Here is a 25,899-nt window from a genome sequence, read left to right on the forward strand (position 1 = left end):
AAGGAGATGGTGGAAGCTCCATTACTTGAGTTACTTAAAACTAAACGGCATAGAATATGCTGTAAAGGGCCATTCAAACCCGCTGTAAGGGAGAGACCTAATTATTTGGCATCTTCCATCTCCAATTTCTCTGTTTCTGTGATAGAAATTATAAATGGATGAACAATTGCTTTTGCAAGTGAATGAAACCTATTTAGCTTGCTTGAAATCTACAGGTTTTTCTCTAAGCAATTTTTTGCCCATGTAGGACTGGAGTTCCTGTGGGAAAGGAATCAATGGCCCAGGCTGCTGTATGACTGGAAAGGATGGAGGCTGTTGTGGTAGAAAAGTCAAGGACCTGGGTTGCTGCATGAACGAGATAAAAGACAATGCAGTAAGGCCTTGCCACACCCTTATTTTTTCTCCTCTTCTTTCTTTTCACTATCCTTTGTTAGCGTTTTGTAATTCAACTTTTATTTTTTATGTGCCAAAGCCTGAATCTTTACTCTGATCTTATTGAGGCAAAGCACCTCAGACTGAGGGCTTGTCTACACTTAAAATGCTATAGCAGCACGGCTGTGACACTTCAGTGTAGACACTACGTATGCCAATGGGAGGGCTCTCCCCTCAGCTTATGTAATCCACCTCCCTGAGAGGTGGTAGATAGGTCGAATTTGAATTCTGAAGAGAATTTTTCTGTCGACCTAGCACTGTCTACACAGGGATTCAGGTCAGCTTAACAACACTGCTCAGATTGTGGATTTTTCACACCCTGACCGATTTCGTTAAACCAACCAGGCCTCACTTTGCTTTTATTTGATCCGTGCTCAGGCAAATCTACCACTGAGTCTATTCAATTACCCCAGTCTAACATTGCTATAAGTGAGACTGGAATAAAATCCTGTGTGTTTAGCTGGGCAAACTCCTGCTAAATATAAGTGGGGAGTTCAAGTTCTGGGCCATTGTTTAATTCATCTGTCTGTGTAATTCCACTCTATTAGTTGTACTGTTCATCATTTAACAAAATAACGAAAAGCATTGTATTAGAAAGGAAAAATGAACCAGAGTTACATGTAGACATAGTTAAGTCCTCTTGTTTTGAGAAAAGAAATTTCTCTAACGGCACTTTGCTTTGTTTAACAGGCAATGGTGTCCTCCATCTTGTTCAACCCAGCTGAGTTCCAGCCTTTGGATCCCACCCAGGAGCCTATCTTCCCTCCAGAGTTGCTGGTAGGCACATTCATGCAGCAGTGAATGCAGCTCATTGGCCTGTTTCTCTCACACGGGGTTGAGTGACCCATGTGGCTCTTGCTCCAAGGAGCTTACAGTGTAAAAGACAGGCACCAATAAAATAAGACACACTTGCTGACCCAGAGCAGGCATTAGCATTCCAGTCTTTCACATACGAGCCCTGCCAGCAGAGGCTTTCCATGGGATACACAGGATAAGTTGAATCAGTGCATCCCCCAGCTGCCCAGGCCAGGCCATTTCCGGTCAGCACTACTCACTTTCAGAGCTGCTCTGGCTTCCTCTCCAATCATCCCCCACCTCCCTATGAAGGAACAATTATGAAGGCTTGTGTCCCTGCAATCCCACGCTGTGTAGACTTTCTACTAGCAGATGCCCTGCACACTGATTGCACCATCATAGCCCAGGGTTGGGTCCACCAGGTGGGTGTGTTCTCTACCTCCTATACATTTAACAAATCACCCTTAAAACTCAGTTGTTAGTTCTACGGCTGCTGGCAGCTCCCCCTGGCCCAACCCAACATTAGCCAGTACGCTGGTGCTCCCTTCATGAGTTTGTTTATGCCAACACCAGCGCCCTCTGTTTTATTTGTAAGACGTTCCCGTGTTACTGGAGGGCAGCGATTTGGGCTGACTCCTATCTAGTTTCCTCTTCTAATAAGCAGCAATCACGCGATAAGGAGAATTGGCAAAAACAAAGCCGGGGCAGGGATTCTTGATGGAAGCATTTCACGATCTGAGTCTGTCCCATTTTATTTTCTCAGACACAGAAAGACAAACCCCAGGAAAAGCTGTGCTTCAAAGGCGAGCGTGTGATGTGGATACGGCCCACGACACTCAAGGAGCTGCTGGCACTCAAGGCCCAGTACCCTGATGCTAAGCTTGTTGTAGGGAACACAGAAGTTGGTAAGAGGAAGAGCTGAGGCTCAGTTTGAGCAGTTGCTAAAGTTATCCACAGAAGGGTTTTCCCAAGCACAAGGCAAAACCAGTTTGGACTTCCTTAAAGCAGCCCGAGTTAAACCCCCGTGAGAGTGGTTTCTGGAGGGCATGTCGGGGAGGATTTTACTTCTTCCCACATGGATCAGTCTCACAAACATCCTTGTGTCCTGTTTGTGGGAGCAAGCTAAATAAGTGCTAATTCAGATTGGTGGGCCTTTCGTTCTAACTTGGTGCCAGTTGTTAATGGGTTGTTGACAAGAAGAGGCACACAGATACACAACAGATTGCTCTGGTTTTCGCAGGAAGGGAAGAGAGACACTGAAAATGTACTTGGGTGAATCCAGTCCTGAAACTTTCAGCCGTTTGTCTGAAGTTGTCCAGGGACTTGGCAAACCTCTTAGGAGCGAGGGTTTGCAGGGCTCTCAACCCTTTTTTTTTTTTTTGGCAGGGGGTGGAGAGGGAGAGAGAGATTTGCAAAGCACTCTGATTTCATGAACAATTCCCCTCCTGCTATCTAATCCTATTTTCCCGGTTAAGTGCTGTTCAGCCTAACCCAATGATAGCAATGAGTCAGTAATGTCCACGTGCAGTCTGGGTGCTCCTTCACAGGGAAAGAGGTTGGTGGATATTGCAGATTGGAGAGACATCTCATGGGTTCTAGCCCTGAAATGTCATTACACAAATGCCACCATTGGCCAGTGATAAATGTGGCCCTTCTTCGGGAACTCTTTAAGCCGTTACATAACCGGAATAGGATGTGGTTACTGAAGTTCACTGATCTTTGTTACACAACAATGCTGCCTTTTCCCTGAGAAGCGCCTAACTCAGGGAGTTTTGTTTTTCTTTGAGGTATTGAGATGAGGTTAAAGAACATGCTGTATCCAGTGATAATAGCACCAGCTTGGATCCCTGAAATGACCTTTGTTCAGTACACAAAGGAGGGTAGGTAATGAGTATTCATAACGCTATACAGTCAGTGTGGTCTTTGGGAAAGGTACAAGGGAGGGGCTGGGGACACCACCCCAAAAACAGAGAAACTAGAACTGCTTTGATTAGGATGAAGGGCCCCCTTCTTTTATTCCCATCACCTTTTCTGAGGCCAGATTAGTTCAGCTTATTCATGCTAGGAGTCCCACTGAAATCAATAGAGCAAGTTGACTCAGGGAAACACGTGTTAGCTGCTCATCATCATTATTCTGAGATTAACTAGTTGAATGGTTTCCCCTTTACTGGGAGCAGATGAGGTTGAAGGCAGGTCTGAGTTAAATTTCAATACAAAGATTTCACAGTGCCCAGATGTTGTAAAGATCTGGAAACACATAGTAGTAAGGGCCAGAAATGGTCATTACTGGGAAAATTATTAGAAATTTCATAGCAGTTCCATCTGAGGTGGTTTATGCAAATTAATTGGTTAATTTGCATATTAGCAAATAATTTTCAAATGACCATAATCTTTCATTTTAAAAAAATGTGCTTATCAGGCAGTGGTTTGGTAGCCCATATGAATGAAGTCCTGAGCTTATCTGGCTGGCAGAAGCAGGGCAAACTTCCTATACACTTCGACCTGCCAGTATGACTCAGCCTCTAGGGATATGTCTATGCTGCAATTTAAGTGCAGGGTTAGTGGGACTTGAGTCAGATGACCCATGTTAGGGAACCTTGGACTTGAGCATCTATGTTGTATATTAACCCTATCTTAAGACTTTTCTAACCCAAGCTCAAATCTAGGGCTCTGACATCCGCCCTGCAGGGTGCAGACCCAAGTCAAAATAACCATATCCCAGAGTCCCTAGCACTCCCTCTCCTTCCCCCCACCCCCAAATATGGCTGCTCTAGCTCTACGACCTTGGTGCACTGTGGGAAAACTTTATTGCCCACCCTGCACATTAGCAGGAAGCAGCTCGCTTTGCAAAAGGCATGATCAGTCTGTGCTCCTTTGCAAACCGAGGAGGCTCTCTGATCGTGCGCTTGCAGATTGGTGATCAGAACAGAATAGGTTAATGCTGACCTTAGCGGCGGCCATTTGCAAAGGTGGGGTGGCTTCCATTTCCAATAGAGTGGATGCCAGATTTTTGGGATGAAGAAGAGTAAGGAAGTTGTCCCATGGAATTGTGGGATACTGCTGGCTGACTCCCAGGATCCTAGTCAAGTGGGGCAATAGGGTTTGGACCCTGGGTCCCGACATAACTTGAGCATGGATCCTCCAGCTCTGCAGGGTCCTGAGACCCTGAGTCCGAGCCCTGAGTTAGTACATTTGCAGTGTAGTCGCAAGGGGATTAGGCTTGAGTCCAGGCTCAGGCATGGGCTTAGGTTGCAGTGTAGACATACCCTAGACAGGGGCGGCTCTAGACATTTTGCCGCCCCAAGCATGGCATCATGCCGCGGGGGGCGCTCTGCCGGTTGCTGGTCCCGCAGCTCCAGTGGACCTCCCGCAGGCACGCCTGTGGGAGGTCCACCGGAGCTGCGGGACCAGCGGACCCTCTACAGGCAAGCCGCCCTCCCGGCGACCGGCAAAGCGCCCCCCGTGGCATGCCACCCCAAGCATGCGCTTGGCGTGCTGGGGCCTGGAGCCGCCCCTGACCCTAGAAGTAATTCAGTATCCATGGTCCAGTGGAGTTCTTCACCTCTTTGTTGAGCCTAGCAACTCATATAAAGCTTAGTGTTTAGTTTATTATGTGAGAGTTGGAATTTAAATGCACCAGACTCATCTCAGATAGGGGCTCCCGTTAGATAGGAACAACTTGTATGTCACACTGACAACCTATGAGTGAAAGGTTCTGTAGCTCATGAGCAATTCCCAGATGCGTTTAGTCTCCCAATAAGTGCTGGCATAAGAGTGGTGGTTGGTATAGTTGTGGGCGGTTCCTAATTGGTGGGTGCAGTTTGTGCGTGTGCCTGTTGTTGGTGAACTGTGTGGTTTAGTGCATGTTTGGTCAGAAGTGGTTGAAAATTTTCAAGCGGAAAATAGTATTAGTGAATGAATGAAAAAAAATTTTTATGGGAAAAATGCAGTGCCTCATGCACCTTCCTCTGCAAGTGCCCCGGTGTCACTGTCTTCCTGGGAAACGTACACCTTGGCTATTGGTAAAAATTCTGTTGTTCTCCCTTGTAGGTATTACCTTTGGTGCTGCCTGCACCCTGAGCTGTGTAGAAGTGGTGCTGAAAAAAGCTGTGGCTGAGCTTCCTTCCTACAAAACGGAATTGTTCCAGGCTGTACTAGAACAGCTGCGGTGGTTTGCAGGCCCACAGATCAAAAACGTTGCAGTAAGTGACTCAGGAAAGCTAGTGAGCTAACGCTGGAGGGAGGGGCAGGAAACTTAAATGAAGAAATTATTCAGATTGAATAATTGACCCTGACAGTATCACATGCCTAGTGCTCCTCTTATTATGCTGGGACATCTGAAAGACATTGTGCCCCTATTTGAAAGACATGATGTCCCCTGCTTGTGGATTCTTTTCCAATAAAATTCTATTGCAGGCCCGTGTAGGCTGTAGACTATTTTGCCTTGTGTTGTCTTAGGTTGCTATATGACAATGGTTCTCAACAAGGGGTACACGTACCCCTGGGGTACTCAGAAGTCTTCCAGGGGGTACATCAACTCATACAGATATTTGCCTAGTTTTATAACAGGCTACATAAAAAGCTCTAGTGAAGTCAGTACAAACTAAAATTTCATACGCACAATGATTTATTTATACGGCTCTTTATACTATACACTGAAACATAAGTACACTATTTACATTCCAATTGATTTATTTTATAATTATATGGTAAAATCAGAAAGTAAGCAATGTTTCAGTAATTGTGCGCTGTGACACATTTTGTATTTTTCTATCTGATTTTGTAAGCAAGTACTTTAAGTGAGGTGAGGTGAAACTTGGGGGTACACAAGACAAATCAGACTCCTGAAAGGAGAAGGGTAGTCTGGAAAGGTTGAGCGCCACTGCTATATGACATGGGCAGCTCACCAAGGAAAAGCAGAAGGAATCTGCTGCATTCATTACTATTACTAGACAAATGGGAAAACTCTAGAGCAGCCTGGAAATGAGGAGACATTTAACAAAGAAGCATTTAGGGTGGATCCAAAACTGCAAAGGGTCATTAAAACAAAAGCCTGACCAGGAAGCCTCAGAGCATTGACCCCCATAATTCTTCTGTAAGCAAAAGAGACTCCGTCTTCTCCAGTCTCTGCTACTTCAGCTTCAGAAGGCAGCCCTCAATAGGGGCTTATCTGGAGTGGTGTTATGACAGGGCTGCTTGAATGACACTGGCCGTACCTGGGTCCAGGTGCTCTTTGGGTGCTGAAAAGCAGACCTGACGTGGCTTTTTCCTGGTCTGAGTCTACCGATGCCCACAGTGTTTTGATTCTGTAAGGAAGATGAGAGATGGGCAGAGGTGGGTTGGAAAGGCCTGTCATACCTCAGTGAGACTCTAACATGGTCATCCTGCTCAGTGATGAGTGTGGAAGCTGATAGTGCCTTGACGCTTAGAGGGTGCATCTTCCCTGAACTCTGCAAAGCCCAGTTCAAGCCCTGCTTTTAGGGCTAACCAAGAATGTGAGCATCTAATGATCCTACTAGATATCTCCTCTGTGCTTTGCAAGTTATCTAGGGCTATGTTTTTTGAGGCTCAGAGACCTGTTAAATAAGAAAATCACTTTTAAAGCAGGCTGAAAAACCTGACATGAGGCCTTATGCTGCAAGGTTATAAGTGTCCTCAATTCCCAGCACAGCCAATGGGAACTGAGCCATTGAGCATTTCTCAGGAGGTGCTCTGCACCTTGCAGGATCAGGCCCTTCATCATGGCTCCAATGTTTGAATTTTGGAACCATTATCATGAATGATTAGAGCATGCGGCATTTTTTATGTACAGGTAAGGACCATCCTTGAAAACCATTTCAGTCAAATGCCTTAGGACTGATCCTGGCTCTGTGGGTTTTGTGTGTTTATCATTGGAACTGAATTAAGGCCCTAAAATTGTCACGGTAGCAAAACAAAGCTGAATCTAGCCAAGCTCTAGGGTTACATGTGAATCAGTGATAGTTAGTGTAGCACTAACCATACCTTCCCAGCTGTCTTTTATTCCATGTGTTCGGTTTACTTTATTTCAGGCTCTTGGGGGAAATATAATGACTGCTAGTCCAATTTCCGATCTCAACCCTGTCTTTATGGCATGTGGCAGCAAATTGACTTTGGTGTCAAATGGTAAGTTTATTCAAAGTTTTAAATGACAGTGTGGGATGCAGGTTAATCAATAGTCCTTTCCCATGACTGCTTAGTTCAGGCCAGAACATAGGGGAAAAAAACCCTGCATGTTACATTAGGGACTCTGTTTTAGTCTTTCTGGGTGTTAAAGAGCCAGGGAGAAGCACAAGTTCAACAGTCTCAATAAAGAATCCCTTTTGCCTTTGTTATGGCAGATGTTCAAAGGAATCCCACTAACACCCCTTCCTCCTCCCCCACCACACACAGAAAATTAACTGAAAAGGTCCATTCCTGAGGAAGAAGTAAAGGGATTATGTTGACTGTGGGAGTGAAGTCCGTGTTTCTCATAGTTCCATGGACTGGGCAGGGGACTGGACTAGATGACCTCTCAAGGTCCCTTCCAGTCCTGCGATTCTATGACTCTATGATCCCTGTGGGTCTTTGAGATCAGAGTTGTTGCCTGACTTTTCATAGAATCATAGGACTGGAAAGGACCTCAAGAGATCATCTAGTCCAGTCCCCTGCACTCATGGCAGGACTAAGTATTATTTAGACCATCCCTGACAGGTGTTTGGCTAACCTCCCCTTAAAAATCTCCAGTGATGGAGATTCCACAACCTCCTTGGGCAATTTATTCCAGTGCTTAACCACCCTGACAGGAAGTTTTCCTGAATGTCCAACCTAATCTGCGCTTGCTGCAATTTAAGACCATTGTATCCTCAGAGGAAGGACTGAGCTGAACTTGAGGAAGTAGTTTAAGATTTGGCTAAAAAGAGTTAGAAATTAAGAGGAAAAATAACAGAGATCAGATCAAATGTAGTTTATATAACTGCAAGGTCCTCTCTACATGCCTGACAATCAGGGGCGGCTCTAGGAATTCCGCCGCCCCAAGCATGGCGGCACGCCGCGGGGGGTGCGCTGGCGGTCGCAGGTCCCGCGGCTCTGGGGGACCTCTTGCAGACGTGCCTGCGGAGGGTCTGCTGGTCCCGGGACCAGCGGACCCTCAGCAGTCATGCCTGCAGGAGGTCCACTGGAGCCGCCTGCCGCCCTCCCGGCAAAATGCTGCCCCAAGCGCGCGCTTGGCGCGCTGGGGTCTGGAGCCGGCCCTGCTGACAATAATTCTTTACCTTGATGAAATGGGAGATTATTGCCTGATACACTTGCCCAATCATTTGTTTCTTTTTCCTCTCCTTGTTCTACAGAGGGCAGAAGGACTATAAGGATGGATGAAAAGTTCTTTACTGGTTACAGAAAGACAGTACTAAAGCCTAAGGAGATACTGCTTTCCATTGAGATGCCTTACTCTAGGAAGGTGAGATGCTAGAATTAACAATAGTCTAATGGCTGTGTAAAGCTGATCTGGTGTTCCCCTATAGGGGACCCAAAATGTCTAATGCTTCTAATCTAAATTAACCTTTCCTTGAAGACGGACTTCCAGCAGAGATGTGCTTAATTAGCCCCCTACAGGGTGAGCTAGAAGGAAGGTCATTTTTAGAATGGCTGCCCCCCTCTGGATCACAAGTGTTCTGTATTCATTTGGCTATGGTAATATGCCACCAGATGAGGGACTCCAGACATTATTTAAGTCTCTTCTAGTGTCTGTCCACCAGACACACATAGACTTTCTCCATGTACTTAACCTTTTAGGCTATCAAGAAATGTGGGTGGTTCCACAGAAGATTAAAAACAAGCCAATGGAAATTATTGGAATATTTTTAACTGCAACAGTTGAGAATATTTTTCTCTGAAGCTATCTGACAATACAATTTTTTAAAATAAATTTTAAGTGTTATGAACATCTCTACATCCTTCTGGGTGATTTTCTAGGAGGTGGGTAAAGATGTGAGTGGGAGAAGCTGAAAGGCTTTTTTACCCAGTGTTTTGGCTAATCTAACAAGATATTCCCTGAAGAAAGTCCCAAACTGGACTTGTTATCCTCAGCCAGTTCCCCACTACAGCTATTTTTTGGACTCTTCACTGCTAGTTAATTGTCAAAAACAATTCTGCTTACACTGTGATGGGGTGTTGTGGTTCAGTGCCATCTCCATAAGGAGCAGGATGACAACTCGAGAGGTAAAGTACCAGAGCATTGATCGGTTGACCAGTGAAGTTGTGAGCCATTCCTCACAAGAGTAGGGCTGACATGGGGAAGCAGGCATTGTGGAGAAATGCACAGCTATACATAAGTGAAAACAGAGAGAGGAGCCTACCAAATGCAGGCCTTTAACTAGTACAGGAAGGAATCAGATAAGCAGAACATTTCACCTGAGTGTTTTGGGGCTTTTTTCCCCACCAAGTGAGTTTAGATCTGTCAGAAGGTGCTAGTTTAACATTCCTGCAGATTCAAGTTCCCTATTGATCACAGTGAAGCTGGTGGCATTGCAAACTTCCTCATGCAGTTCTAAAGTAATTAACCATTGGAACAGTTTACCAAGGATTGTGGTGGAGTCTCCATCACTGACAATTTTTAAATGAAGATTGGATGCTTTTCTAAAAGCTATAGGATTTGTTTTGGGGAAGTTCTATGGCCTATGCTATACAGGAGGTCAGACTAGATCATCACTGTGGTCCTTTCTAGCCATGGAATCTATGGATCTACGTTTCTTGACTGTGCGCTGAAAAGTTAGTCTCTCGGGATAAGAAGGTAGTGCAATCTCTGTGTCCACACAGTCCTTGGCCTATTTGCTGAGACTGTAAACAGAGGGGCTGGTCAGGGTGGTGGTTTTTGCAATGTGGACTTTATTCTGCTGGGACCTGGACTGAGGCCATAAAACTCACTTTAGACTGAACAATGATCAGATCTGTTCACTACTGGCTTGTTTTGAATTTTAACAAGTCACACAGAGGTAAAAGGCTCTTTTACCTTTTATAGCATTATCAATAATGAATCATACAATTGTCCTCCTCAGAACCTAAATTTTTTCATATCCATTAAGACCACCATGACTGGTGTGGAGAAAGTAGATAAGGAGTGTTATTTACTCCTTCTCATAACACAAGAATTAGGAGTCACCAAATGAAATGCATAGGCAGCAGGTTTAAAACAAACAAGAGGAAGTATTCCTTCACACAACACACAGTCAGTCTTTGGAACTCTTTGCCAGAGGATGTTGTGAAGGCCAAGACTATAACAGGGTTCAAAAAAGAACTAGATAATATCATGGCGGATAGGTCCATCAATGGTTATTAGCCAGGATGGGCTGGGATGGTGTCCCTAGCCTCTGTTTGCCAGAAGCTGGGAATGAGCGACAGGAGATAGATCACTTGATGATGACCTGTTCTGTTCATTCCCTCTGGTGCACCTGGCATTGGCCACTGTTGGAAGACAGGATTCTGGGCTTGATGGACCTTTGGTCTGACCCAGGATGGCTGTTCTTATGTTCTTAATTGACATGACCTGTAGGTCATGCTAGATGCTCACCAGCTCACCTTGAAAAACCAAAGCTACTTTTGAACTCTTGGTATACCATGAACTCTTGACTGATCTTTGGCTTTTGGAGATCATCTCAGCAAGACAAGTTCTTCAATGGATGTGCAAATCTATATGGTAGAAGAGGGAAAATCCTCCTAAGTGGCAGTCAAGGTGTTATGGGATTACAAATTGTGGCAGTTGGTAAACCATGCTAAAGAGAGGCTGGTTTAACACAGTGCTAACACAATCTGATTTTCCATCGTGGTACACCAGTTTTATACTGGTGTAATTCTGTTGATTTCACTGGTGTCACACCCGTGTAAAGTTGGTATAACAAAATAGAGATTTCAAGCCCCGTGTTCAGCAATCTTCACTGTTGTTCAGTGTTGCTGTAGTTTTGTTACACTGTTGTTTTATCCCATGGAGATGGCATTTCATTTGTGAATGCTGATCCGTCTAGTTTGTATACCTGCGCTTTGGGATCTTTTCATCTTGATTTTTGCTCTGTATCCTCAGCTTCATGATGTAAATGGGTTTACCCAGCAGGAGAAAATTCAAAGGGTGACAACCAACTCCTCCTTCATTTCTCAAATTAGTGTCCTCTAATTGTAATGTTATTATTGGACATCTCCACTGACCTCCCTCTTTTGACGGGGGGGAGAGAGGGTGGGTGGGATGGGGGAAGAAGCTCACGTGGCAGTGATGTCCCTGAAAATGTGAACATTGGCTACTACACTTCGTCCATTGAGTTGGCATTGTTAATGTGATGTACGATGGGGATGCTGCAATCTGACACATGTGGGGGAGTGGAAGGAAAAGGGTAATTTGATTTACATCTGTAACTCCTGCTGCTACCGGAAAAACCTCTTCTCTCTGTCTTCACTGCTTGGAGTCAAAAAGATGTGTTTTTACTGCCAAATGACTAATGCAAGTTAGCTAACCCACTGTAAAATCCTAGTGGAGACAAGGCATGGTAGTTTTACCATAGTCTAGCTAGCCAAGGTCAGCAATCTGTTGGGGAGCATAGTGTTGACGTTGCGTGGAGCAGGTGCCTTGTTTAGCTTGTCTTAGTTATCTCACTGTAAAAACCGCACCTTTTGGGCAGTGAAGACATAGCCTCAGATATAGAGTCTGCAGGAGATTTGCTGAGTGTCAACCTCTCACTGTCATTTCATTACTGGAAATCTCATTGAAATGCAAAGTGAGGGAAGAGGCTGCATTTCCTCTTTTTTGATAATTAGTGTAACAAGCAAAGTGCGCTGAGATGTACTGGCAAGGAGGGCACCAATACATGCTGCTCTCATATTATCAGCTGGCTGCCCACTAATTAGGGCCATGTGTGGAAAGATGCATACAGGATGTGAAATGAAAGCTTCAGCTGTGCACTTCCAGTAAATGAGTTTGCAATGCACAAAACCAGGCCCTTGAGAGAGTGCACTCATTACAAACAATAGAGGGATCACTTCTGTCTGCTGCTGCCGGGGTATAATTAACTGACCAGAACTTTCTGCTGCTCAGTGTCTTGCATACATGCCGTCACTGAACACTCTTTACAGCAAACCACTGAAAAGAGTGACATAAAGGGAGTGATTCCTTGCTTACCGCAGGATACCAGTAATTTCAGTGGAAGTTTCTCATCCCCTGCATGGCAGAGAAAGACTAGGTCCAAATATGAACTAAAGCCCTCCCTATCAGCTAGTTGAAGCTGGCATTATTTGTACACATTGAGCATCATTAGTTGCAGGAGAACTGGTGTGCTTTGTATGTTGCAGCTATTTGTGCCCTAAAGAAAATATTCTGAAAAAGAAAAGGTTCCTGCTGGTGCACTCCTTGTACACAGCAAGAATGCGAGGCGGCTGTTATGCTCCAGCATGGATGTGAGTCAAGTGCTCGGCAAAGTCTTGTGCACTGGGCAGAACAAAGTCGCAAGCCCCTTGCCCACCAACTCCCTTATTCCATCAAATGCCATCCTCTGTGTGCAGTTTGGACAAGTTTAGCTGCATGCTGACCTTTTAGACAGGAGTAAGTTGTAGCCACACATCAGCAGTCCCCGTCAAGCAGGATTGGGTTCCCTTGTGCCCCTGGAGCTATACTGATTTACCCTAACTAAGGTATGTCTACAGTAGAGAGCTTACAATGGCACAGCTGTACTGAAGCAGCTGCGCCTCTGTAAGATCTCTCCTCTATGACGACTGGAGAGCTCTCCCATTGGCATAATTAATCCACCCGCAACAAGCAGTGGTAGAAGCTCTCCCGCTATATAGTGCTGTGCACGCTAGCCCATATGCCAATGTAATGTATACCAAAAGTGGCCCACTAGGCAACTCGCATTCCACGCCCGGCTCCACGCCAGCGAGCCGGGCTTCTTACCCATTTAAAGTTTGAGAATAGGTTGAGATCGTTTCGGCCCCAAGACCTCTCATCATCATTTTACCAGATAAAAAAAACGCGGCCGCAGCTCCTCCTACTCGCGCGTCGGCGCCCGCTCGTTGCGGGCGGCGGCGGGCCGACGGCCGCTATGGCCCGACTCCCAGCCATCCATTTTCAGGGCTAGTTGAGGACAGGTATCAAAAGAATATGTATGTAATGTATGTCACTCGGGGGTGTGTGTGTGTGTGTGTGTGTGTGGAATATTCATACCCCTGAGCGATATAACGTTTGCCAACATAAGTGGTAGTGTAGACATAGCCTTAGATTCTGGCCCCAGATGTTTAGCTGATTTCCCTTAATCTGCGTTTAGCTCAGCAATTCGGCAATTGCCTGTTTTACACACATGCATGCTGGCTTTTGAGTGTACACTTTGATCCACCTGCAGTTCTTGTTAATTAATTAATTAATTAATTAATGGAGCCTCGCTCAAAATTTGGCTTGCAGGGTGAAAAACTTTGAGCAGTTAGTTATAAGGAGTAGGCAGAAATTAAGAGATGGAAGCAAGGGAGAAAAGAAGAGGAATATTTTGGAATGAGGCAAAGAGGCAATAAGTTGGAGCAATACAGGGAGTCCATGCCAGATACTAGGATCTGCTGAAGAGAACTGCCTGAGATTTTTTTAAAAAGTAAAAGGAATGGTGGAAGCCCCATTGCTAGAGACTGGATAAAGCCCTGCCAGAAACAAACTGAACAAACAAGTTAAGAGGTGTTTGGATCCATGCTCTTAGTCTGACCCATTTTAGAGCTTGGAGCCAGGTGTGAAATTTAGTTCTGTATTTGAGTTAAAATTTCAAGGACTCCCTAGATCTGAGGTTATTTGGGTCTAATTTTTTTAAAATCAGGCCTGTATTTAATTAACATGAGAAAAAGATGGAATTGTTGAGAGAGGGAAATAGAGCTGGGTGAAATTTTTCCTCTGAAGCTTTTTTCCTCCAAAAAAATGCAGAGGTGGTGACCCAAACATTTAATGAATTCATGTTGAATTTGCCAAATTGTTTTGCTAAAAAAAAAAATTAAAAATTTCACAAAAAACTCAAAGCATTTCATTTTGACATTTGCTGTTGAAGTGGTTTGATTGTTTTGAATAGAAATGACTTTTCATTTAGAAATCTACTTTACTTTTAGTTCATGTTTTTAAAAGGTAAAAATTCTCAAAAACAAAATGAAATGTTTAGTTTTGCATGAAACATTTTGTCCAGACACACACAATTTTTTCAACTTATTGGTTTGCCAAAAAATTAAACCATTTTTTTAAAATAATGTTTTGGTTTGGCCAGTGAACTAAAAAATCAGTTACTCATATAGCTGTAGTGTGAAAATCCATAGTCATTAATTTCTTTTCCAAGGCTAGAGAAGAGAGAGGACAGGTATCAAAAGAATATTCCCTAACAGTTTTCAAACCTTCCCAGGAAGAGTGAGTGACTTTATAACAGCTGATGGACCGGACCTTTCTTAGCTGGCCTAGCACCCAGCTTTGAATCATGTGAAAAATGGTCTTGTCTGAAGCATGATTCCTCATTCGGAATGCAAAGTCAGCTCTCCATCTGGGATTCTCTTGGGTATCCTGGTCACAGGGATAGATTACTAGGCTGTCCACATTCTGCTGGCCTTGCTTGTGACCCGGGTTGAAAACAAATTCTTTCTCTTCCTCTAGGATGAGTATTTCTCAGCCTTCAAGCAGGCTTCCCGTCGGGAGGATGACATTGCTATAGTAACTTGTGGAATGAGAGTCTTGTTTCAAGAAGGTAGCAACCGAGTCCAGGAGATTAAGCTGACCTATGGAGGAATGGCTCCCACAACCGTACTAGCAGAAAAAACTTGCCGGGATCTTATCAGCAGGTAGGAGAATCCTAATCTGATCTTTTTAGCACAAAAGGGCCTCTTAGTGCAACAGTGTTCATTTTAAAGGGTTATTTTTATAGTAGCAGACCAAATTTTCTGAATCCTCACTTATGGTATGTGTAAGAGGTAGTGAAAAACAAGGGACAGAAGAGTGAGAAGTTTGGATAAAACCCTGCATAGATCTGGGAGCTTGTCTGACCTTACCCAGACCTCTTCATGATCTCATGTGATTTCCAGTACTCCTTGCAAGGACTAAAGCACCCTCAAAGAACTGTGGAGTCTGTCACTGATGCTATTTCATTAAGCCATAGCCATGTTTTAGATCTGCCACTGTTTGTTTGAATATACTGATTGAGCTGGTCAAAAAATAGAATTCTTGTCTGGTGAGAAATTCTGAGATTTTCAAATTTTATTTAGTCCTGAATCATGACAAAAAGCAGGAATTTCAGAATTTTTAGAGAAACAAAATATTCCAAAAATTCCCTTTTCAATTTATCATTTGGACTTTTATATCATATATAATCAAAACGAAGTTGAAATGAAACATTTTGTAATTCCTAAATGTTGATGAAATCATTACATTCCCCGGGAGGAACTTTTCAATTTCATCGAATCAGCATCTTCTGATGGAAAAACAATCTGTTGGAATGTTATTGTTGTTGATTATACCATTGCTATCGTGGCTACCAGGGGAGTGTTTTAGAGAGCAGAAGCAGAGCAGGTACTATGGAGAAATGGTCTCAATTATGCAGTTGCAGAGCACTGCATAGTTGCATCATCTCTTAATTTATAATTAAATCAGTGGGAGTTCTGCTAGGGTAAGGCATGAGAAATGAGACAGAGATTTGTCATTGTGAGGATTTCATGCTGAGGCGTTGGAAGGATTAGTTAGTGAATGTCTGGCAAATGTTTTGACAATGTAGAGTACTAGGGAAGTGCTCTATGTTATTATTGTTGTTATTTATTTATTTGTTCCTGTGCAGAGAGTGGAATGAAAATCTGCTGCAGGAAGCCTGCCGCCTGTTGGCAGATGAGATGAACCTGTCTCCTTCAGCTCCCGGTGGGATGGTGGAGTTCCGACGTACGCTCACGCTCAGTTTCTTCTTTAAATTTTATCTGATAGTGCTTCAGAAATTAAACAAGCCACCTAATGGGAATGTAAGTGCTGCTCTCCCCTTGCTGGGGCTGGAATAGAGAGGGTTAAATAAAAGACTCCACGATGGAACTGAACCCAGACAGAGTGGACAGATTCTCAGCACATAGTGAAAAGTGCTGTTTTCAATGCACAGCCCCTGTGCTGGGGAGAGGGTGCAGAAGGAATCCATTCTGCCAAGCCGCTCTGTGTTGTAATAGCTGCTGCTTCTGCTGTGTAGGGTAGAGATCAGAGCATCTGCCTAGCAGATCCACTAGCTCAACCACCCTCACTTCCCCTACAGTGGGCTGTGCTCTGTAGCAGGCAAGTGGGCTCCTAGGTTTCTGCTCTCTCCACACACTGTTGTCAGGGTTGTTGCTGTCCACAGGGGCCTGTGACAACATTGCCTCTTGCATTGTACAAAGATGGATGAGCCTACTGGGGATTGAACCCTGGACCTTCTCTGCTAAGAGTATGAGCCTCTACTGCCTAAGCTAAAGTAGCTGTTGTCTAACTTCTTTATGTGGACCATCCTGTAAAGGGGACACATCACACCACTGAACTGATGGGTTTACATCAGCAGACTGAACCACGTTAGATGTGAAATTGCACAGTTCTGGGGTGAAAGTTAGGTGAAAAAGAGGAAGAGGCCAGAGACTACCTGGGAGACATGAGAAAAGGGAAACAGAAAACAGATGGTCATTTTTTAACATGTCTTTGGCAGAATAACCTTGATGAGTTGGTCCCCTCCAAATACGTGAGTGCCACTGAGGTGTTTCATAAAGATCCTGTTGCCAATGTCCAACTCTTCCAAGTAAGTAGCAATATGCACACAGTCCAGGCTTGCCTCCTCCGTGATTCCAGACTCACCCTATTCTATTTCACCTCCTGAGCATGGCCAGCATTTGTCCTTGCCTGGATTCTGTCACAGTTGAGATTTTTATTGAGGCTTTAAGCACTTCCTTACTGGACTACTATGATGTTCTCTCCCTTAGTTTCCCAGAAACCTGATTGTCTAAGTGTATGACTCCCAGTAGGCTGCAGCTAGAGAGCTCTTTCCATTCAGCTCCATCGTTCCCCCCGTCCTTGTCAAATTCACTGGCTACCCATCCAGTTCCAAATTCAATTCAAAACTGTGCTTCTGCTTCCCAAACCTCTTGATCTGGCTCCTTTCTACCTCTGTCTTCATGTCCACAAACACCCCTCTGCCTGCTAACATTAACCCTCCACTCATGGCCAGTTCTGCTCAGCAAAGAGGGGAAGATGCTTTTAAATTTGCACTGTCCCATGCTAGCCCTCCCTTCAAGCTGTTGGGTCATGTCAAAGAACACTTCAAATCCTTCTCTTCTCCTTAGCTTAGAGTTGTCTTTAAGCCAAACTTCCCTGCCCCATCTCTTTCTCTACCACAACATCGTCCTCTTCCACTCTCATACTCACTCACCCATATTTACTTTTCCCTTCCCCACTCCAACTACTTCCTACTTCTCCCATCACTGTCATAGGAGATGCCTTCCCCCACTCCCCAGCCTCAACATCTGGGTATCCTATGATAGGAGCAAGGATACCTAGTGTGTGGTTTGTTACAGGAAGTGCCTGCAGGACAGTCTGTGGAAGATATGGTGGGACGGCCCATGGTGCACCTTTCAGCAGCCAAACAGGCATGTGGAGAGGCTGTCTATTGTGATGACATACCTTGCTATGAAAACGAACGCTACTTAACACTGGTCACCAGCACGAAAGCCCATGCCAAAATTATGTAAGTACCCTTTTTGTGCACTGGCATTTGTATTGTGTACCCAGCATTCCTGTTGGGCTGGAGGATGTTCTCCGAGGAAGTTCTAGCTAACTGAGTATCATTAGTTGCAGTTGAACTGTTGAGCATTGGAAGTTGCAGCTGTTTGTGCCCTAAAGAAAATATTAAAAAACAAACAAACAAACAAACATTCCTGCTCATGCATGCATGGTGTTCAGCAGTGAGTGTGAAATTAGTGCTGTGCTCCAGCATGGATGTGAGTTTAGTTCTAGGCAAAGTCCTCTGCACTAAGCAGAGGGAAGTCCCATACCCTTTGCGCTTGCACTTTTTTATTCTCAAGAGTGCAGGGTAAAAATAGGGAGCGGGACGGGCACTGAATGGGTGTGTCTGAGGGTACATGGATTTAAATACCATTCTCCATGCGCAGTTGGGACCTGCTTAGCTACATGCCGACCTTTTAGGCAGGCGCAACTGGTCGCTCCACATCAGCACTCATTTGGTAATGCAGGATTGTGTTCCTTTGTGCCCCTGTCCTGTTCTGCATTCTTTTACCTTAAATACATAATGCTGCACACTTGATCTGGACAGGCTCAAACCTCAGTGGAATGATAACTGAATGGATGAATGAGTTTCTAATGATAGGAATAAAGCTCTTTATACACTATACAAATTATATACATCCTTACTAATTAGGAAGACAGTTGGCTCTAGACATGTTTTGTCCAGATACAGCATGGCTAATGCATGGGTTGTAACTATGGCAAAATTGACACATGATTAGCTGCCTGTGTCCTAGCCTGGCACATGATGTCAGAACATTTATTTTGCAGTGTTGACTGGACCCCCTAACTCTCTGTGTAACTGAGTTGGTTGGTTCTTCTTTCTCCTAGTTCTCTATGGGGCAGGACTGCCCAGAGTGCATTGCCCCACTTGCTGCTGTGTGAGTTTCCTTTAGGCATTCTGCCCCTTCCTCAGGCATTATGGGGTAGCTCCCCAGATTTTCCCCAGAATGCACTAATACATGTCAGGCAGTGTGGTAATCAGGGCTGCACAAACTCGGTTGACCCACTGGTTGGGAAATAAGTTCCTGTGTGGTGATAACTCAACTGCTGATGTTGTAACTTGGGCAAAGAATGTTGTAAACTGATTACAAAACACAGCTGTACTTATAGCGTAGATGTGACCTTTAGAGATGGAGAAGGCCATCTTATTTATCCTCCTTGAAGAAATCTGGATCCTTCCCTACAGTGTACAGTATTTTCTGGTGGATGCCTTGCCTAGTCTTCTTGTGCATATTGTGTATGCGTTGTAAACAATAAAGTCACTCCAAGTTGTAGAGGAGCCAGGAGAATAGTTACTAAGATCCAGAAGAAAGCATGTCAGCCTATAGATTCACTGGGTGAACTCCCATGTATTTCAACAGGGATAGGATTTCACCTGCTATGTCTCAAGCAATAATCATTTAGCAAAAGTGTGTGTGTGTGTGCATGTGCGCATGTGCCTGTATATTACTGGCTTGGAGATCATTTGTGGGTCATATTTGAATAGAGGAAAATGAACTGGTCAGTGAAATATGGCATGGCCTTCAGCTCCTGATTGCATGAGAGTTCATGTGTGATTGTTCAGGCTCCCCATTTTACAATGTAAGATGTTCTTTTTATGCATCCTGATGAGCTACTGGCTTTTCACAAACTACTACTTTAGGGCACAATTTGTGTGGGAGTTTTAGAAACCTAAACCAACAGACTGTGATAATACTGCAGCTATTTTGCTGAAGTCAATACATCATTCAGTCGGGGCAAACAAACCACAGCCCTTTCTATGTCAAATGGTTCCATTGTTAATCCAGCCAATTACACGTTGACATCACAAAATGCTACAGAGTGAGCTCTAATGTCTCTTGTAATATGTTTTTATGAAGAGTTTATATAAAAATCAACTATTCTATGGGTTTTTTGGTCATTGTTCCATCCATCACTTACAAACATTTAATGGTATGTCTGTATACAGCTTCTGAAGATAAATGTTTGGCTAAATACCTCATTTGGTGACCAATGAAGACATTTAATGAAATCTTTTGTCTTTGGATTTTCCTTTTCTTTCATATCCAGTCAAATGCACATCAATCATAAATGAACACTTAGGACCCAAGCATCGTCCAGACCATCGGCCATGTTTCTCCTCAGAGGGGGTTGCATCTCAGTGTTGATAAATAGACCTGTTTATTATGTTTATGTTGCACCTTTTGTCCCAGAGGAATCCCAGGTTTCGCAAACTATATACAGAGATCAGTCCTGGCACGATTAGTCAGACCTTGAGTGTGACATAGCAGCTGGGAGGGGAATTTAGGTAGGCAAAATATAACTGGCTAGTAGGCCATCACATCAAACCACAAACCATCTCTTGCAAAAAGATCCATGAGATTTTTAAGAACCACAATGATCAGAAGGCCGAAACAGTGTTATGTTTTATCTGAAAGATGTATATTACAGTATTGTCTGGAAAAGTAGATTAATTCAGTGGTTGGGAGTCAGACTGGAAGTCAAGAAACCTGGATTCTGTTCCTTGTGTAAACTTAGGCAAGTCACTCCACATCTCTGTGCTTCAGTTCCCCTCTGTAAACAGAGATAATAGTGTGTACGTATCTTTTAGAAAGCACTTTGAAATCAATATATTAAAACCACTACATGAGTATTTAATAGTTATTTCCTGTATTAACCATAGTAATAGATATTTCCATCCTCCTTAGCATGCATTTGTCTGGAAAATGTTGGTGTACTAAGAGTTCATTGATGACTGAAGCACCTTTGATTGGCTGTAGCTGAAAACAGAATTCAACAGAAAAAAAGTTTTAGCTAAATGTCATTGTCAGTGGTCGCTGAAACAACCATTTTATCAGACTGTTTACATGATTTTAAATTGTAATCACACTTACAGGCAAGTGTAAATGGTTTACAAGCGAGCCGAAAAATGGCCCCAACCAACCCAATACAAGGAGCTCTCTCTCTGTATATCTATTTATCTAACTAACTAAGATATTTTGTTTATGCATTCTCTTATTGGTTAATAATTCATGTGGGTGAGATGCTTATCTCTCAGAGTAGCATATTGTAGAAGGATCTAAATATATTCCGTTATGGACTACTAATTTCTTAATGTTGACAACAACCAGACAGTCAGCCTTCCAGAGTGTTTGACCATCCCGACTCCTGGATTCTATTGGCATGATTCTTCACTGCCCTGCCCCTTGTGTAGCCATTTACACCTGTGCTAAAGGAGTACAAAGTGTTACCATTCTGATCTGGCAGCACTCTACACCTGCCCCGCACACCTGTGAATGACTGGACAGAGGGCAAGAGAGTCAGGGCAGAAAATCAGGCCCTGTAGAATCTTTAATATGCCATGCAAATTTATAGTGCCATGTACAAGAAAAATAGTAATTCTCTGCTTTTTGTGTTCCTCACTTCTTTAGTTCTATAGATACAACTGAAGCCCAGAGTGTCCCTGGTTTTGTGTGTTTCGTCTCTGCTACAGATATTCCTGGGAGTAATGTCACTGGGATTGCTCATGATGAATCTGTTTTTGCAGATAACACAGTATGTAGTTTCTTATCCTTTTTTAAAAAGTTGTCTGTATGGAACATAAAAGGCCAGGAGATTGTGGGGTTAATTACTTCTGGGGAAGTTCTCTGCAATATGTGGAGTGAAATCTTGACTCTGTTGATGTCAGTGGCAGTTCTGACATTAACTTTGGTGGGGCCAGGATTTCTGCCCCTGAATGTTCTTTAAACTACAGACAGCTGCGACAAACTCACCCAGTCCTGTTACCAATGATAGAAGGTGCCATGTTTTCATGCAGCGGGATATGAGTATTTACTGACTTCCACCTGTCTGGGTGACTCTTAAGCCCCAGGTTGGTGGCAACAAATCACAAAGCTGGATTTACACCAGTGTAGAGAAAATCAGAATATTTCTCACTATACTTGAAGCTGGTTTTAATTGATTTGCTCAAAAAAATATGTTGTACAAAAAGAAATCAATGTGAGCCCCTCAGTGATTCATTATGGTGAGTATTGGAATCTCTTTTTATGCATAGGTCACTTGTATTGGCCATATCATTGGTGCAGTGGTTGCAGACACACATGAACATTCCCGAAGAGCTGCTAAAGCTGTAAAGATCGAATATGAAGTCCTCACACCTATTGTCACCATGCAGGTAGGATGGCACAGATTTGATCATATGGTTAGTCAGTCTAAGACCTCGTAATGCCTGCTTCAGTCCTGTTTTCCTGAATATGGCTAATTGGGTTGTTGTTGTGTATTAAGTCACTCATGTTTTTAGCATTTGTGACATAGCTCTATCCTGATGGGTGTGGTAGAAGAGCCTAAATAAAACAAAATAAATCTCTGATATTATATTGGTTGTGAATGGAATCATAGGACTGGAAGGGGCCTCAAGAGGTCATCTAGTCCATCTCCCTGCACTCATGGCAGAACTAAGTATTATCTAGAGCATCCCTGACAGGTGTTTGTCTAACCTACTCTTAAAAATCTCCAATGATGGAGATTCCACAACCTTCCTAGGTAATTTATTCCCATGCTTAACTACCTTGACAGTTAGGAAGTTTTTCCTAATGTCCCACCTAAACCTCTCTTGTTGCAATTTAAGCACATTGCTTCTTGTCCTATCCTCAAAGATTAACAAGAACAATTTTCCTCCCTTTTCCCTGTAGCAGCCTTTTATGTACTTGAAAACTGTTATGTCCCCCTCAGTCTTCTCTTCTCCAGGCTAAACAAACCCATTTTTTTTTCAATCTTTCCTCATAGGTCATGTTTTCTAGACCTTTAATAATTTTGTTGCTCTTCTCTGGACTTTCTCTAAGGCTGTAATTTGTGTATCCATACTAAATACACTAATTGAACTCTTCAAATATTGTACCATCAACCATACCATAAATTGGTAATAAGATGGTAATAAGATGGGCATGGTTACCTGTCCTTTGCACTGCCATTTTTTTGCTGCTGTCATAAGTGCCCTGGGAGCAGCCAGGGGGGCAAAAAAAAAAAAAAAATGACTCCTGAGTCAATCCTCCCTTTTTTTGGTAAAAAAAAGAAATCAGATCAGTGATTATGGGATTAAGTGTACTAGAACCACTGTATCATAGAACCAGAGAGAGAGAGCAGCTGCTGTGTCCGATCCCTGTGCATAAATTAGCTGTATGCTATCATTATTGGGGGGCTGCAACAACAACACCACCATTTCATTTCATTCTTCCCTTCCTGGCTGGGCTACCATACCATACCCCCCCCTGTGATGTACTGAAATAAAAATAAATAATGCAGGAACAAGACACACTGACTTGTTTGTGAATGACTGGAAGGAAGCTGAGCTGCAATGCTCCCAGCAGGAGGGGAGGGAGGAGTGAGGATGTGAGCCCATCATCCTCTCTCTCTCTGCTAGTCCAGGGCAATTCTTTATTTTATTTACAATGAAGGGGGGAGGCTCAGCGGTTACCAGCCATATTGTACCATCAGCATCGCAGACACTGTGTTTGACCCTAGAAGATTTGGAGCTCATCCAAGATGCAAATACTTTTCGAGAAGGAACTGTGGAGGATTTCTGTTCTATCCCCATATATATAGACCCCTATATATAGAGACCTCCTCATTCCTCCTATATTAAGAATAAAGTTAGTTTACATGTGATGAAGAGATCCTGGCTGTCGGGGAAACAGCCCGCCTGTATCCTCTGTCTCTCATGGCTTTGGGACCTCGATCAGATCCAAGAGTTCCAGTCAGTCTATGCTGGGTCCTCTCTCTATTCAGAGAGACACATGAACTCTGCTGGTAAAGTCCTAGTGTAGACCAGGCCTAATTTGTCTACATCTTTCCTGAAATGTGGCACCCAGAACTGGACAGTACTCCAGCTAAGGCCTTATGAGCATAGAGTAAAGTGGAAGAATTACTTGTTGTGTCTTGCTTACAACACTCCTCCTAATACATCCCAGAATGATGGTCTGCTTTTTATTTTTGCAACAGAGTTGCACTATTGACTCATGTGTAGCTTGTGATCCACTATGACCCCCAGATCCCTTTCTGCAGTACTCCTTCCTAGGCAGTCATTTCCCGTTTTGTATGTGTGTGCAACTGATTGTTCCTTCCTTAGTGGAGTACTTTGCATTTGTCTTTATTGAATTTCATCCTATTTACTTCAGACCATTTCTCCAGTTTGTCCAGATCATTTTGAATTTTAATCGTATCATCCAAAGCACTTGCAACCCTTGGGATCATCCACAAACTTTATAAGTGTGCTCTCTATGCCATTACCTAAATCATCGATGAAGATATTGAACAGAACTGGACCCAGAACTGAGCCCTGCAGGACACCACTTGTTATGTCCTTCCAGCTTGACTGTCAGCCACTGATAACTACTCTCTGGGAATGGTCTTCCAGCCAGTTATCACCCACTTTGTATTTCCCTAGTTTGTTTATGAGACAATCATGTGAGACAGTATCAAAAGCCTTAGTAAAGTCAAGACCTACCACATCTACTGCTCCCTCCCCCCCAATTCCACAAGGCTTGTTACCCTGCTCCTGACAAATCCACGCTGACTGTTATTTATCAACTTATTATCTTCTAGGTGTTTGCAAATCGATTGCTTAATTATTTTCTCCATGATCTTTCGGGGGACAGAAGTTATGCTGACAGGGCTGTAATTCCCCAGGTTGCCCTCATTCCCCTTTTTGTAGATGGGCACTGTATGTGCCCTTTTCTAGTCCTCTGGAGTCTCTCCTGTCTTCCATGATTTTTCCAAGATAATCGCTAATGGCTCAGATATCTCCTCAGCCAGCTCCTGGAGTATTCTAGGAATACTCCAATACATACCATGTTGTGAAGGCAATGGTTCAAGTTCTGTGAAATAGTGCAGTCAGTGTGAAGTCAATGGGTTTGTGCCAGGTGTATATCAGCACAGAATTTGGCTCATTTTCAATATTCTGGGCCAGATTCAGATTGCACGCCTGGTGAGACTTCATTGGGGTTACTCCAAATTTGCAGTGGTGTGAGAGGAAAATCGAGCCCTCTAACGACATTACTGTATTAACTCTATGTGAGACTTTGCAGAACATTTTGCCTCTTTTCTAAGACTAATGAAATTAGGGAAATGCCCCCTGAAACTTACTTTATACATTTCCATTGACACATTGAGAACAAACCATGAAAATACAATCAGTCATCTAGTTTCCAAAGCAGAACTCTGTGTATATACAATTCATGACCATTGCATGTGTTTCTGATGATACAAGCAAATGGCAATATTGAATCATAATCACCCCGGGATAGGAGACACAATATTTATAAGACTTATAAGAATTCTAAGGATTTAAAGTTACCATGGGATTCTAGTGAATTTTGTAATGGTCAATACTGCATGTCCATGTGACTTGTAACATGAAATGGGTTTATCTGACTGTACAGGTATAAAGTGGATAGATATATAGATATCTTTCATTGACAGAGCTTGAATGGAGCTCTTCATGTTTTTGGAGTATTTTATGAGGAAGTTTTATGAATTCACAAACTGTATTTGAAAACTGTTAATTTTTGGAGGCTATCAAATAATTGATGTGACCTTTAGTATAAAAATGTCAGATCATGGAAGGGCCCAGATTAAAGCTGGTCTAAACAAATTTTTGTTCCTAATGGAAATTTTTGACAAAAATGAAAGCATTTTCATTTTGGTGAAAATTTTCCACTGAAAAAAAATAAAAAACCAATATTTAGGCTGAAAATAGGAGTTTGCTTCTTGTGGCCCTATTCTTTTCATGAGCTGGGATCCCTCGTGGGACTATATCTCTCATAATGCATCACTGTCTCCCTCTCTTGCTGAGGGAAAGATATGCATCACAGGTTCCCTGTCTGTGGTGCATTATAGGAAATGTAGTCCAGCCGGGATCTCAG

At 43.4% G+C, this 25,899-nt stretch overlaps 1 protein-coding gene across 1 annotated transcript in view; it reads left to right on the forward strand.

The window, feature by feature from the left end:
• The window catches only part of XDH (xanthine dehydrogenase), a 77,639-nt gene that overhangs the window by 22,909 nt on the left and 28,831 nt on the right, over positions 1-25,899 (forward strand). Inside the window, 13 exon segments of the mRNA XM_039530071.1 lie at positions 248-373; positions 1,123-1,209; positions 1,991-2,132; positions 3,015-3,107; positions 5,278-5,429; positions 7,278-7,371; positions 8,574-8,683; positions 14,867-15,051; positions 16,038-16,212; positions 16,911-17,000; positions 17,773-17,942; positions 21,412-21,535; positions 22,035-22,154. Of these exon segments, the coding sequence (XP_039386005.1) occupies positions 248-373; positions 1,123-1,209; positions 1,991-2,132; positions 3,015-3,107; positions 5,278-5,429; positions 7,278-7,371; positions 8,574-8,683; positions 14,867-15,051; positions 16,038-16,212; positions 16,911-17,000; positions 17,773-17,942; positions 21,412-21,535; positions 22,035-22,154 (1,668 nt within the window).

This window comes from Mauremys reevesii, linkage group 3, assembly GCF_016161935.1.
Source record: "Mauremys reevesii isolate NIE-2019 linkage group 3, ASM1616193v1, whole genome shotgun sequence".
Classification (NCBI taxonomy): Eukaryota; Metazoa; Chordata; order Testudines; family Geoemydidae; genus Mauremys; species Mauremys reevesii.